This window comes from Aethalodelphis obliquidens, unplaced genomic scaffold (assembly GCF_003676395.1).
Source record: "Aethalodelphis obliquidens isolate GAN/ISIS:26980383/991018 unplaced genomic scaffold, ASM367639v1 scaffold13, whole genome shotgun sequence".
NCBI classification, from domain to species: Eukaryota; Metazoa; Chordata; class Mammalia; order Artiodactyla; family Delphinidae; genus Aethalodelphis; species Aethalodelphis obliquidens.
In genome coordinates this window covers 32,761,801-32,778,251 of record NW_020837957.1, presented here as the reverse complement: position 1 = coordinate 32,778,251, position 16,451 = coordinate 32,761,801, and the positions used below count along the sequence as shown (strand labels likewise).

Below are 16,451 nucleotides of genomic sequence, written 5' to 3'. Positions count from 1 at the left end.
TCAGCCGCGGCTCGCGCCCGTCTCTGGGGTCCGCGCTTTCAGCCGCGGCTCGCGCCCGTCTCTGGGGTCCGCGCTTTCAGCCGCGGCTCGCGCCCGTCTCTGGGGTCCGCGCTTTCAGCCGCGGCTCGCGCCCGTCTCTGGGGTCCGCGCTTTCAGCCGCGGCTCGCGCCCGTCTCTGGGGTCCGCGCTTTCAGCCGCGGCTCGCGCCCGTCTCTGGGGTCCGCGCTTTCAGCCGCGGCTCGCGCCCGTCTCTGGATTCCGCGCTTTCAGCCGCGGCTCGCGCCCGTCTCTGGGGTCCGCGCTTTTAGCCGCGGCTCGCGCCCGTCTCTGGAGTTCCTTTAAGCAGCGCTCTTAATCCCCTCTCCTCACGCACCAGGAAACAAAGAGGGAAGAAAAAGTCTCTTGCCTCTTCGGCAGGTGCAGACTTTTCCCCGGACTCCCTCCCGGCTAGCTGTGGTGCACTAACCCCTTCAGGCTATGTTCAAGCCGCCAACCCCAGTCCTCTCCCTGCGCTCCGGCCTCAGCTCGCAGCCCCGCCCGCCCCGGCTGGTGAGCAGACAAGCCTCTCGGGCTGGTGAGTGCCGGTCGGCACCGATCCTCTGTTCGGGAATCTCGCCGCTTTGCCCTCCGCACCCATTGCTGTGCACTCCTCCGCGGCTTCGAAGCTCCCCCCTCTGCCTCCCGCAGTCTCCGCCCGCGAAGGGCTTCCTAGTGTGTGGAAACTTTTCCTCCTTCACAGCTCCCTCCCACTGGTGCAGGTGCCGTCCCTATCCTTTTGTGTCTGTTTATTCTTTTTTTTTCTTTTGCCCTACCCAGGTACGTGGGGAGTTTCTTGCCTTTTGGGAGGTCTGAGGTCTTCTGCCAGCCTTCAGTAGGTGTTCTGTAGGAGTTGTTCCACGTGTAGATGTATTTCTGGTGTATCTGTGGGGAGGAAGGTGATCTCCGCGTCTTACTCTTCCGCCATCTTCCTGCTCTCCCACCACAGTGACTTTTTAAAACATATTTTACCTATAATTTTAACTTTTTAAATTAGAAGAGTCATGGTAGATAACTATTTCTCAATACATGTGGAAAAGTGCTATAAATAAGATCTAGTGGGTAGTCTAGAATGATCGAAACCCACATTTTTATTAGTAAATACTGGAATAGTAATTGAGAAGACACATGGAAGAAACTGTTGAAAAATAAGACAAAAAGATTTGCCATCAGATATTGATACTCACTATAAAGCTACTATAGTTAAGATAATATAGAGTTGGTATAGGAATGCACATTTCTGAAAGTGATGAAAATCTGTAAATAGAACCAAGTAAGTAAGAGAACATAATATATAATGAAGAGGACATTTTAATTCAGTGGAAAATGATGAGTTCTTTGAAAAGTGGTTCTGATAAAATTTTTACTTTACTTTTAGATCCTTCATCAGGCCATCTAAGATACATTTTAGGTGGACTAAATTTTTAAATATAAAAAGAAAAAGATTTAAGGATAATTTTGAACCTGTGAAATATGTGAGAGAAAATTTTACTACACACATTTAAAAATGTATTTTAAAATAAAATCTAACCAAACTTGAAACCAAGTGAACATTTTTTTTTGCTCTGCATGTTTAGGCTAAGTGGTAACTTCTCTGTTAAATCAGAGTTCCTAAAAATTTAAATGAGAAAAAATAACCTGACCCTGTGTATGCATGGGCAAAAGTTATAAACATTAAAGAAGAGGTCATGCAAATGATTAATGGCTATATTAGAGATGTCCTACTTCCATATTAGCCAGAAATATGTAAATCAAAGGGTGGGACACCAGTTTTCTCTCATCATATTTTTTTTTTTTGCGGTACACGGGCCTCTCACTGTTGTGGCCTCTCCCGTTGCGGAACACAGGCTCTGGACGTGCAGGCTCTGCGGCCATGGCTCACGGGCCTAGCTGCTCCGCGGCATGTGGGATCTTCCCGGACCAGAGCAAGAGCCCGTGTCTCCTGCATTGGCAGGTGGGCTCTCAACCACTGCGCCACCAGGGAAGCCCTCTCATCATATTTTTAAAGTTAAAATGTTAAATAACCTCCTATGCTATTTAGCAGAAAGGAAGCAAGAAGTCTCATACAGTAGTAATGTATTTGAAAATTTCAAATATATATACTGTTGTACTAGCAATGCTTTGCTATCTGTTCTTCCTAGAGAAATAAAAGTACGACCATTTAATGGCATATGTACAATAGTATTTATTATACCAATCATAGCATTGTTTGTAGCAAAAACTTGAGACAATTATAGTGCCATCCATCATTAGGAAAATTGATAAATCTATTAGGTTATATTTACATTATGGAATGTTATGAGGCTATGCATTATTATTATATTTGTTGATCTAGAGAGATATCCCTATTGAATGAAAAAAGTAAGTTGCATATTAATATGAATAACATAACACTATCTTTAGAAAAAATTCTAATTTATATATAAGCTAAAAGTGGCATAGAAGGAAATAACTTAAACTTTAGATTCCTCAGTTGATTAAGGTTGAGGGCAGGATAAAGAGGTTATTAACATTTTTCTTATAAATGTCCTTATTATTTTACTTCTATAATGAGCATGTATATTTTAAAAAATATTTATTTATTTTCTTTATTTTTTGGCTGTGTTGGGTCTTAGTTGCAGCATGCAGGATCTTTCGTTGTGGCACATGGGCTTCTCTCTAGTTGTGGCATATGGGTTTTCTCTCTGTAGTTGTGGTTCAGGCTCCAGAGCACATGGACTCTGTAGTTTGTGGCATCTGGGCTTAGTTGCCCCGCAGCATGTGGGATCTTAGTTCCCTGACCAGGGATGGAACCCACATCCCCTGCATTGGAAGGCAGATTCTTTACCGCTGTACCACCAGAGAAGTCCCAGCATGTATATTTTTAATAAAAATAATAAATTAAAATTCAATAGTAAAATAAAATAAATCTAAGGGTTTACAGAGTAACATGTGCAGGCCTTATTCTGAGTTTTTATTTTGGTATAAAGGATGAGAGAAAAATTCAGCTTTTTTTTTTTTTCTAAATAACTAATAGTTCCAAATCTGTTGAATAATACATTTCCCACTATTCTGAAATGCCACATCTATCATATACTTAATTCTATATTTATTCCCCTGATAGTATATTTATTTTCAGAATATCCTGACTTTTCTCAACATGTAAAATTAATTTTATGAAATGGAAAGATGCTCTGCAAAATAATTATTGAACACTGTGTTTGGACTCTAATATATTAATTTAAATTTATTAATGCAAATGTATGCTTATCTTACCTTATTCATTTATCAGTTGGTATAACATTAAATTTTCTGGAATTCAGCCTTTAATACATAGCCTCTCAGTTTTGAGTCTAGCAAATGGTAGAATGCTAAATTTACTAGTGCTAAAGACAAAGGACTATAATATTATTGTCAAAATGTCCCCTCTTTTCTAATGCATTGTGCTGGAAAAGATAGATGGATGTTAAATTGTCTATTGAATCATTAATGCTTATGCAAAGTCTGTCCTGTTTCTGTTTTATAATATATGTCTTTGGACCTTTAAAAGGTCCATTTTTACTTTTAATCACATCCAACATAGGTAACATTAACTACTTTTCTTTGTATTTGCTTCAAAAGATTAACATTTAGTTCTGAAAACCTGTAACACAAAGCATTATTAGTCAACCCATTATAAAATATGAGCAATATAAAATCTAAAAGTAATATAACTAAATGAGAAAAGATATTCATTGTACATATGAAACCAATTTTATATGAGACAGGTAAAGCCACACTGTTTGTGGTTGTGTGTACGTTTGGAAACATTTAAACATATGCTACTGTAAATATATTTTAAAAATTAATTATTTTTAAACAGAACAATGATTTATAGTCTATATATGTATATGTAAATTAAACTGGAATTACGGCTTTTTTCTTTAGTATAATCAAGACAAAGAAAAATCTATATAAACACATGAGATACTACTTAGAATATTTGTCATTATTAATAAGTAAAATTCAGTGTAACAGAATCTAGACAAATGGAATTTTAATCTAACTAACCATCCCATTATATGGCGAAGAAATTTGAAATCCAGCAAGGTTAAATGATTTATCCCAGATCACAGAACCACTTGATAATGTAACTGGATTTTCCTGAGTATGCTTTTCCTTGTCGAGTGTGCTTTTGTTTGCATCACACTACGCTATTTATATGAATGAAGTATGTATATTTATAAGTCATTATTAAAATATAAAGAGCTAAATAAGTAACACATTTGCTATCCTGAGTTTTATAAGTAGTATTAATGTATTGAAGAGTGGGCAAAATGTATAACACAGTAGACGTCATCTTAAAGAAATTTGGGTTTCATTTTTAGACAAGTACTTTGATAAATTGAAGATTTTTAAGTAAATTGTTATAATCAAAACTAATTACAATTTTGAAAGTAGTTTGGGTTTAAATTAATGCACTTGGAAAGGAGACTTTTCTGATAAATCTATTTGTACCCACTGTACAGATTGTAACTGACAGCTGGTTTTATGAGCCATATATAACACACTATGGTAGACACCAAAACACCCTGTCAGTTAAGAAATCTCTCATTTCTGTCAGTGAAGAGTAAACCTTCATAAAATAGTGTGACTTTATTTTGCTTGAATAGAAGAAAATAGGAGTGTTAAATTATAGTCTAGTTCTATTATCATAAGTAGTAAAATTCTGTCAAGTTACTATCATATAAATGATGTTCAACAACGGTCACTGAGTTTGTTGTTTTAAATCTTGTTTGGGGTAAGATGATTTGGAGTGAGATTATTTGAGCTCTTTCTTACCTTCAGGTTTCTTTTTTTAATTTAGCTATTATATATATTTGTTATTGAAAATATAAATTTATTTTTAAAACTTGGCCAAAAACTTGATTGACTTGTACTTTTTTGCCCTTTTCAATAACAAAAGTTTTTTAAAGAACAGAGAAACAACAACAAAACCTCCACAGTTTTTCTTTTTGTAGCCAAATATTAGTAACCAGTATATTTAAATTATATCCGAGATGACACAATTCTCTAATATAAAATTAGAGAAAAATCTTTTAGCATTTTTATGTAGTTTATAAATAGGGGATTCTATCAATGTTAATTTTACTTCACCTTCAATAATTTCTCAAATTAAAATATTTCTATTTGCTTTCAAGTTATGTAATATTTATAAATGATGCTTGTAGATTTCTACTTTTACATTTTTTTCTTAGCTTTAATGATCATTCTAACATTATGATCATGACTCTAACATATGTGTTTCTATATTTGCATTGCAATTTAGATGTAGAAAGGCATCCTATCTCCTTGAAGAAAGTATATCATGAATTATGGTAAACTACTATATGCGAACTCTAGCATACACTAAATGAAATAATCTTATGTTCTATTGTTTATTTCTGTGCTTCTTAATCTCTCTCTAAGAATGAAAACAATTATACCTTTGTAAATTTCTTACAAAATCTATTGCACATTTTATTATTTTGTCGGATAAAGTGGGCTTGTTAGTTTTTACAACAGATATTCACATTATTTACTTTAAAATGATCATTCAAAACTGTGAAGTACTTTACACTTTTTGAATTTTACCTAAATGTTTATTTTTGATATTAAAAGATAAATGCTAATCAATTGAGTTTCTAATATTCTACTGCTTGCTTAGAGGCAAAGATTATAGATTAGACATGGTTTCTGAAATTTTAAAAAATTAATAAAAGACAGATCAGAAAAATATACAACTATCGTAAATTTATATTAACAAATACAGTGGTTGAAAAGGTGTAGTGCAAAGAAAGGACATACCTGCATTATGCTTCTGGTTGGAAAATGGTGAAAAATTGATAAAGTTTTTTAAAGGAAATGTTATTTGAACAATGATATATGGTATGAATAGGGTGGATATTGGTATAGAAGATAATTGTATTCCATTTAACCAGAACAATCTAGAGCAAAAATACTGATTCTTCACGCGTATCTAGTGCTTACCAAAAGGCCTCTCACAGAGTAGATGTTCATAAATACTTGATGATTAGTGAATTGAGTACATGTACACATACACACTAAGTTATCTTAACTAAGTTGGGTAATATTATATGTTCTCAGGTCAATTTAATAGAGAAAGGTGGATAGGGTGCAGAAAATTGGAGAAGTAGAAGTGACATTTTTACATTTCTATAATGTATATAAATTATTATGCCTCTACTTACATGCCTCCATGTCATTTCTTTTTTATGACCTAGTAGATTGATGATAATTTTTCTTTCTGTACTTTTTGCTCTTTTTTGCTGTCTTCTACTTCCTGAGTTTTCTTTAATAAGTGTTAAAATCTTAAACTCTTAGAATTAACATGTTAAGAAAACCTTTTTAGGGAGAAAAAGCCTAGGGGAAGGCGTGGGGACTTAAATTCATTAAATCTGCCCTATGCTCCATAATGTACTAGGCATCTTATCTGTGTCAAGTATTTAAACAATATTTAACATAAATATGACTAATTAAGAAGGAATTTTGATCTGTATTTCTTAGGTGATGAAACTGAGGCTGAGAGATATTACATTTTCCTCCAATCATATGGTATAAGCATGATTCAAATCCAGGAGCATATGGCTCAGAAACCCGTGTGTGTGTGTGTGTGTGTGTGTGTGTGTGTGTGTGCGCGCGCGTGTGCGTGTGCGTGCGTGCACTTGAATGTGTGTTTTCTAGTTTAGCATCTCAAGGTCAGATAAAAACTTTATTTTCTACAAGAATGATTTTTTTTTATTTCCTTACACATTAAATGAGACTAAAATAAATTCATAGTTCTAAAGTCTACTCATGTAAAAATTTTGTAAAATTTAGTGTATGTGGTATGAAGGGAGGATTTTCAGAATAAAAGCATCCAAATCTATTCTTCCATCTCCATTTGTCTCTACAAGAATGTGAGTACTGTGAGGGCGGGATTTTTTGTGTATTCTGTTCGTGATATATCCCTACCTCTCCTTTGCCAAATATGTGAAGATACATAGATTGTTTATTGAGGGATGGTGAGTGCCAGAGGGATGTCCTTTGCCTATACTTTTGTATGTGCTACTAGAGATATTTTCTATTCAACTAATGTACATCATGACACTCACCATTATATAGCTCAATCCAGAAATACAAGTAATGTTAATTCACCCTTCTCACACATGCAAACTTATTGAAGTTTAGCCCAAGTATTTTTTAAATGCAACAGATTGGAGTTTATCTTGGAAGGGTGCTTCCATCTGTGAAAACACTCATTGGAAGAAGGAAGAACACTTTAAAATAAATCCACCAGCTGTATTGATAATGCTGTAGTGACATGAAGGCCTGAATATGATAGAACTATTTGTTAAAATAGTTATACCATATGAGAGAATAGCTGGCTTGTGAGTTTTTCGTGTTTCTTGATAATGACTTTAAAAATCATTAAATTGTAGAGGGATGACACTAATGAAGTTTCAAGCTATAACTTTTAAATGAAAAACAAAGAATAAAAGTTGAAGTTATCTTAAAATTAACTCACGTAAATGGCATAAGTTGTTCCTTAGAATATGCTTTAAAAATCCCAATGAGTAATAGAAAATTCAGCACCGAGAAGACACTGGGTAAGTTAATGGACCGGATAACAGTCAACGCCTGTTCTTTTGTGTTGAGATAAAAACAGCAAACATATCAAACATCATTTTTGTCTTTTAGATTTTTGTTTAAAGAAGGGAAAAGTCATCATCCTTTATATATAAAATAAATCTGTGCACAAAAGGTCAGATATTTATTTTCTTTCCCTCCTAACATAGCCCTGTACATTTTTTCTTTCACACAGTAGAAGACTAAAATACTTGTGACTGAATAACATGAAGAAACCAGTTGAAGTGGTTGTGTATTTTCTAGAAGGAGACTGCTGCGTTGTCTTTAAAGTACCCTACTAAATTTAAATTTTATAGCCTTTACTTTTAGAAAGGTTTAAGAGCTCACAGAATAGGAGTCAAAACTCTAGTTTAGAAGGAGGGCTCAAGAAATCTTCCCACTTACTATGAGAGAAATAATTGATATTGATCTTGACGTTCTTGATGGGAAGAGTTGAGGAAGTGTTCCCTTTCTAACAGGTTTCTGAATGTCTTTGACTCTGAGTACCCATATCTCTACACATGGAGTTATCTACCGTTTCTTCAAAATTAATTGTAAGAGGTCGATTGCAAAGGTGACTTCTGAATAGGTGCTTAATGTTGGCTTAGCCCATTTTCAAAACCATGTTTCTATATTCTATGATATATACCAATGCTTTCCGTTTTTTAGGTTTAAATTGTTTCTTCTTCAAATTCCCTGTAATTCCACTCCCTTTCTGAGAATTTCCACGTCATCTATACAGTAGTCTTCCTAGTTAGTCCCTTAGTACTGGCACCCTTCTATTAAAAAACTTCAATTAAATACCAAACCCTTAAGTTGACAGTGAAGATTCTCCATAATTTGGTCCAAACACATTTTCCAAATATATCTCCTAATCATCATTTCCTAAGTGGATGAATGAACTACTCCAGCCAAACTGCCAAGTCATTATGCCAAGACATATTTTGAACTTTTCTGATTATTTACTCATTTCAGTCTACAATGACTATATCACATTCCCTCTCATCTCTTAGGTCTGTCACCTCCAGAGTCATTTTGAATGCCACCAATTTTAAAAGTGATTCTAAACCTTAGCCTGATATGACTTCTTACTCCGATAGCAAATCATTTTGATATCAGGGAACGTAAATTTGCCTTAAAAAAAAATTGTCATGGTGATTTTTTAATTTAAGAAACATTCAGTAATTCTTATTAATTTAAAAAAATTTTATAGCCTCCTATAATTTTATTTTGATGTAATGGTTACACTTGGAGTTATGAGAGTGCTGAAAAATTACTAGACAGTTTTATTGTCAATGATAGGCGGTGATAGATCAGGCCCAGTAAGTTTGACAGCGGTAGCATATCATGAGCCATAAGTGTAATTTTAAATGTTTTATTTGTTGCATTTAAAAAAATGTGTATCTCTTTCTCTTCTGTGATTATTTTATGTGCAGTCTTGAAACTAATTTGGGGCTCATAAAACAATCAGTATTCTTGTGGAAAGATCCTTAGGTGTTTAAGTAGATTATATTCTTTCTGCATTGTTTTTTCCTCAAATATCCTTAAAAGTTATCTGCAATTGACATTTTTTGCTATGATACTCTTTTTATATTATAAAAACTTCTAATTATGCAATAGGACTTTTTAGTCAGTGAGTCAGTAAATATTTGTTAATCAATCATGTCACATGTTCCTGATGTGTCAAGTAAGATGAGGAAAGAATACTGACAATGACTTTGAGATTTTCTCGGCAGTGATTAACTGCTTGCTTAATTGCAGGTGCTGAGTTAGTGGATCAATGGGTTTAAGTAGGAACTAAAGAAGTTTGCTTAGGAGTAGACCAATTAATTTTAAGCTCGTAACTGTTCATTATGAACAGTTTGTTTAATGTTTACCCCTATTAGGCAAAATTATCCAAAATCAGACCAACGACCAATGAGATAAGTCTGTATTTGTTTACCATTATCATACTAAAGCATTTTGTAAGTAAATACAACGTGACACCTAAGTATTATTTAATTTTTAGGAAAAAAAACTATTAATTTGTAACATTAATTAAAATTTTAGACTGCAAATTTACATCTTTACTTTGAGATTTGTGTATAGTAGAGTTGCAAATTATTTCCATTCAGTAGAAAATATAACTCCAAAAGTGATGTTTTGTTGTCTTCTAGGATATTGTCCAGTTTTGCATCTAATTTAGCAGTCTTATTCAAATATCCCTTTATAAAAAAATTTTATTTTCTACAAGAATGATTTTTTTATTGCCTTACACATTGCCTATATAATTCCCAGTCCTGTAAGTGTACTTTTTAAAATAACAACTTTATTGAGATATAATTCATATCCCATACAATTTGCCAATGTAAAGTGCACAGTTCAGTGATGGTGAATAAATTTGCAGAGTTACAATCGTTACCACAATCAAATTGAGCATATTTTTATCATCCCAAAATGAAACTGTATACCCATTAGCAGCTGTTTTCCATTTCTTTTCAGATTCCCAGTCATAGGCAATTATCAATCTGCTTTGTCTCTTTGGTTTTGCCTATTCTACATATTTTCTATAAATGGAATCATGTAATGTGTAGTCTTTTGTGAATGGCTTATTTCACTTAGCGTAATATTTTCAAGGTTCAGCCATGTCGTAGCATTTATCATTACTTCATTACTTTTTATTGCCAAATAACGTCGATTATATGGATATACAACATTTTTTTTTAGCCTTTCATCAGTTGATGATCAGTTGAGTTGTTTTCATTTTAGCCATTAGGAATAATACTGCCATGGACATTAGTGTACAAAGTTTTACATAGATATATGTTGTGAATTTTCTTGGGTGTACACCGAAGAGTGAAATTGCTGAATCTCATGGTAACTTTACTTTTAAAACTTATGAGGAACTGCCAAACTATTTTTTAAAGCAGCTACATCATTTTCCAATCCCATCAGTAGCTTATGAGAGTTCCAATTTCTTCACATCTTTGCCAACACTTTTCACTGTATGTCTTTTCAACTATAGCCCACTAAGCAGGTGAGAAGTGATATTTCATTGTCATTTTGGCTAGCATTTCCCTGATAGATGATGTTGAGTGTCATTTCTTATGCTTTTTGGCCATTTATATGTTTCTGGAGAAATGTTTATACTAATACTTTGCTCGTTTTAATTGGGGCTATTTGTTTGTTATTAGTGAGTTGTAAATATTCTTCACATATTCAAGATGCAAATTTCTTATCATGTATGGTTTTCTGCTGTTCTGGTTTTCTTTTAACTTTTCTGATGGCATCCTTTTAATTTTGATGAAATCCAATTTATCTATATTTTTGCTGTTGCTTGTGCATTGTTGTCATATCTAAAAACCATTGCCTAATCCAAGGTCCTGAAGATTTGCTCCAATGTTGTCTTCTAAGAGTTTTATAAATTTAGCTCTAAAATTTAGATCTATCATCCATTGTTAGTTAACTTTTATGTACAGTGTAAGGTAGAGTTTCAACTTAATCCTTTTGCATGTGGAATTTGGTTATTACAGTATCACTTGTTGAAGAGAATGTTCTTTACCTATTGAATTGTCTTGGAACCCTTTTAAAAATCAGTTGGGGCTTCCCTGGTGGCACAGTGGTTGAGAGTCCGCCTGCCGATGCAGGGGACACGGGTTCGTGCCCCGGTCCGGGAAGATACCACATGCCGCGGAGCGGCTGGGCCCGTGAGCCATGGCCGCTGAGCCTGCGCGTCCGGAGCCTGTGCTCCGCAACGGGAGAGGGTCACAACAGTGAGAGGCCTGCGTACCGCCAAAAAAAAAAAAAAAATCAGTTGAACATATTGGGTTGGCCAAAAAGTCATTCGGGTTCCAAGTGTATTGAAGAAACATTTACATGTGTCAGTTGTGACTGTTGGTTTCTAAGAAGACCAATACTCCATTGAGCAATACTCCATTGTATACTATGTCTTCTTTATCCATTCATCTGTCGATGGACATCCGGGTTGCCTCCACATCCCAACTTTTGTAAATAATGCTGCTATGAACATGGGGTGCATGTAATCCTTCGAATGGTGTTTTCGTTTTCTTCATATATATGCCCAGGAGTGGAATGGCTGAACCACATGGTAGTTCTGTTTTTGTTTTTTTGAGGAACCTCCATACCGTTTTCCACAGTGGCTACATCAATTAACATTCCCACCAACAGTACACAATGATTTCCTTTTCCCAGACAGAGGTTTGAGGGCCTGAAATAAGGTGGTAAGCACAGAAATGGAGTGGAGAGACAGATCTGAGAATAAGAGAAATATTGTTAAACCACCATGAATGCTGTTAAAACCATGCATTTAGATCTATTTTAAAATGTTTTACTTAGTTATGGAATGTCAGTTTGATTCTTTTTTAACAGATTACAATATTCTAATTATATTTTTATTGTTTCATCTATTTTGTGTGTCTTTTTAGACTGAATTTTTATTAAAATTAATTTAAAGTTTTCATCTGCTAACTTTACTTTCTGGATCACCTTGGGGTCTGCTTCATTTATTTATTTGTTTTTCTGATCGTCAGGGATTTAGTTCTGTCTTTTCTTATGCCTAGAAATTTTTTATTTAGTGCTGGACATCTTATATAAGATGATTGGTGTTAAAACTTAAATAAAGACCTGGTAAAGTTCTAGAAATATAGTAAAGAGTCAATAAATAGTAAAGATGATTGTTGTTGTTTATTATCATCAGTATTTTATATAGGAATTTGTATTTATGATTGAAGTTAGTTATGGAAGCAATGTATGTGTTTTCGAAGACCTTCAAAAGTACTTTAAACAAAAGCCAAAAGAAAAACAAATGCATTTGTTTCATATTGTTAAATATGTTCTACCATCTCTTTTTTAAAAAGTATTTTTAGAGTATTTTTATATTTATTAAAAAATTGTGAAGATGGTACAGAGAATTTCCATACAAAGTTTCACCTACTATTAACATCTAACATTGTATAGCACATTTATTACAATTAATGAAACATTATTAATATATTATTATTAACTAAAGTTTATAGTTTCTTCAGATTTCCTTTGTTTTCACCTCATGCCCTTTTTCTGATCCAGGATCCTGTCCAAAATAACAGATTACATTTAGTTGTCACATCTCCTTAGGGACCTCTTGACTGTTACAGCTTCTCAAAATTTTCCTTAGTTTTGACAAAATACTTGACAGCTTTGAGGAATACTGGTCAGGCCCAATATTTTAATTTTCATTAGAGGAAAACATTCTTCTGAAATATTCAACTTATTATTTAGTAAATGATGATGTAGTTGTATAATTTATGAACACTTCGGGTTCCAAAAATAATTTTTTTAACATCTTTATTGGAGTATAATTGCTTTACAATGTTGTGTTAGTTTCTGCTGTATAACAAAGTGAATCAGCTATACGCATAGGTGTATCCCCATATCCCCTCCCTCTTGCATCTCCCTCCCACCCTCCTTATCCCACCCCTCTAGGTGGTCACAAGGCACCGAGCTGATGCCCCTGTGCTATGCAGCTGCTTCCCGCTAGCTATCTATTTTACATTTGGTAGTGTATATATGTCAATGTTACTCTCTCACTTCATCGCAGCTTACCCTTCACCCTCCCCGTGTCCTCAAGTCCATTCTCTACGTCTGTGTCTTTATTCCTGTCCTGCCCCAAGGTTCATCAAAACAATTTTTTTTTTTTAGATTCCATATATATGTGTTAGCATACAGTATTTGTTTTTCTCTTTCTGACTTCACTCTGTATGACAGACTCTAGGTCCATCCACCTCACTACAAATAACTCAATTTCGTTTCTTTCTCTGGCAGAGTAATTAATATTCCATTGTATACATGTGCCACATCTTCTTTATCCATTTATCTGTCGATGGACACTTAACGTTGCTTCCATGTCCTGGCTATTGTAAATAGTGCTGCAGTGAACATTGTGGTACATGACTCATGGTTTTCTCAGGGTATATGCCCAGTAGTGGGATTGCTGGGTCATATGGCAGTTCTCTTTTTTTTTTTTTTTTTTTTTTGCGGTACGCAGGCCTCTCACTGTTGTGGCCTCTCCCGTTGCGGAGCACAGGCTCCGGACGCGCAGGCTCAGCGGCCATGGCTCACGGGCCCAGCTGCTCCGCGGCATGTGGGATCTTCCCGGAGCGGGGCACGAACCCGCGTCTCCTGCATCGATAGGCGGACTCTCAACCACTGTGCCACCAGGGAAGCCCGGCAGTTCTCTTTTTAGTCCAGAAATCCTTTTTTTAAAAATTATTAATTAATTAATTAATTTATTTATGGCTGCGTTGGGTCTTCATTGCTGCCCGCAGGCTTTCTATAGTTGCAGCGAGTGGGGGCTACTCTTTGTTGCGGTGTGTGGGCTTCTCATTGTGGTGGCTTCTCATGTTGTGGAGCATGGGCTCTAGGCGCATGGACTTCAGTTGTTGTGGCTCACGGGCTCTAGAGTGCAGGCTCAGTAGTTGTGGCGCACGGGCTTAGTTGCTCTGCGGCATGTGGGATCTTACTGGACCAGGGATCGAACCCGTGTCCCCTGCATTGGCAGGCGGATTCTTAACCACTGCGCCACCAGGGAAGTCCCTAGAAATTCTTAATGAAACGTAAAGGATTCTAAGCTAATCTATAATAGTCAAATGTGTGGAAGGGAGCGATTAGGGATGAACTTGTTAAGGTTTAGTCCTGTATAATGAGTTTCGTCTGCATATTTGGTTAATAGGATGTTACTGAAGGAGGATAGTCAACAAAGAGTGTCACAGTACATAGTATCCATGGACAGGCCAGAAGAAATGAAGGGATATAGAGCCCTGGTTGCTTTTAATTTAGTTAAATGGAGGATAACCTGGATAACCTGAGCATAATCTTTTTTTTTTTTTCTTAAGGTTTAGATTTTAAGCTTGTTCAAGTAATCTACCTAACTAATCTTTGTTAAAACTGAAAATAAATATTTATAGCAGGATAGAGTTAGATGCCTTGTGAAAGAAAAATAGTTACAGAACATTCATATTTTAAATTTCGACTACCAAAATTATTCATTTATTAATATGATGTATATTGAATACTCCTATATATTACTTTGCTAATAATTGCTTTATAGCTCCTGATGATGGTAAACAGTATTATAACCTCTGCATCTTATACATATATTGATTTCAATCCAATAATCTAATAGAAAAAAATAGGTCATAATTTGAATGTTTAAAAGGTACATTGTTACATAAGAAAATTTTATTTTATTTTATTTTTGCAGAACTATTATGGAGCTGCTAAGATGATTTTTTCTGATAACCCACTTGGTCTGACCTGTGGAATGGTATGTCCAACTTCTGATCTTTGTGTAGGTGGATGCAATTTATATGCCACTGAAGAGGGACCAATTAATATTGGTGGATTGCAACAGTTTGCTACTGAGGTATGTAAGATGTATACATTGTTTCCCTCCCCCCAAAGCACAAAAATCTTAAAATAACTTTAATTCTTGATGCTTTGTTGATATCCAATATTTTTAGTGTGATAATACAGGTAAAGTGAAAGTGTTTTGTGCCATAAACAGTATTTTTATTCAACAACTTGGCTTCAAAAATGAAATTTTCTAAAACTATATGTCAATTTAATTGTAATCCCAGAAGGTTATTAAAAAACTTTCACTGAAAATTATATAAAGTGGAGGATCTGAAAATGGGATATATTCATTAACTTTACATTGGAGTATGGCTAGGAGCCCTCATTATGAAAAGACTATCTTGCTTAACTGATTCTTTTTCCAGAAACTGTCTTTAATCTTTACAGCTTGAAATAATGCATCAGTATTCTTCTGTAATATTTTTTGAGTAATAGAGGTTGTAGAATTATCAAACACCCTGAAACTGAATAATATTCTTTAACATTAGCTTTTGTGAATTTATGGATTAAAAGCCGGTGTGTTATTTGAATGCAAATTTATAATAAAGTAATATGAAAACATTTTGTCCCTATTTATCCTGTAAGTTTGGGCCATGTCTTTTTCTTTTATGAATCCTTTTTAAATGACTTTGATTCTCTGGGACATCTTATTCTCTCTGGGGTCTCCTTTTTGGAGTCAACTACCAGGTCAATTCCCATGTATCATTTAAATGACCAGCTTATATGGAGGTTCCAGTAAAATTTTGTAATCCTTGGTGTCCAGTTGGCTAGAATACCAAATTAAATGCCTGTCAACACTAGATTTTTAGTTAATGACTTCCCTGTCTGATTTTGTCAACTTAAACGCAATATATTCTTTCTTTTTAGGACCCTTCCCATAGTATCCCTCAAGCTTAAATTTCACTTTGCTTTTAGTAATAAATCAGGGTTATTCCCTTCCTGCTTTCTGACAGGTTAATTCTAAGGAAGGGCTCCTGGGAATGAGAAAATAGAAACAATTTGAGGTTGTGAGTTGTTGCAATAAATTCTTGGATTTAATTTCTTTTCCTACCAAATTCAAAATTGCATTAGGCTTACCTGACCAGTGCAAGGTATGATCTTTACAACCTGAGAAAATCCTTAGTTGATGGAGAAGATTCACTTGAATTCTTCCACATTTTTCTTTGGGGACTCATTGCCTCTTCATTAAAACAGGGCAAGCTTGCAAGGATGTAGTAAGTAAAAGGTCACATAACATGTATACGAACTAACACTGCATTTCAAAACAAGATGAGTTAAAATAATATTGTTAGTTTGTCAGTGACCTGACAACAGAGAGGGAGAAGGCGAAAGGGGGAGAGTGATAAGGAAAGGGGAGGAGAGGGGGAGAGAGAGAGAGAGAGAGAGAGAGAGAGAGAGAG

At 35.0% G+C, this 16,451-nt stretch overlaps 1 protein-coding gene across 1 annotated transcript in view; it reads left to right on the top strand.

The window, feature by feature from the left end:
• The window catches only part of DPYD (dihydropyrimidine dehydrogenase), an 811,158-nt gene that overhangs the window by 204,703 nt on the left and 590,004 nt on the right, over window positions 1-16,451 (top strand). The window contains exon 5 of the mRNA XM_027114432.1: window positions 14,900-15,061. Within this exon, the coding sequence (XP_026970233.1) occupies window positions 14,900-15,061 (162 nt within the window). The remainder of the gene's footprint in view (window positions 1-14,899; window positions 15,062-16,451) is intronic.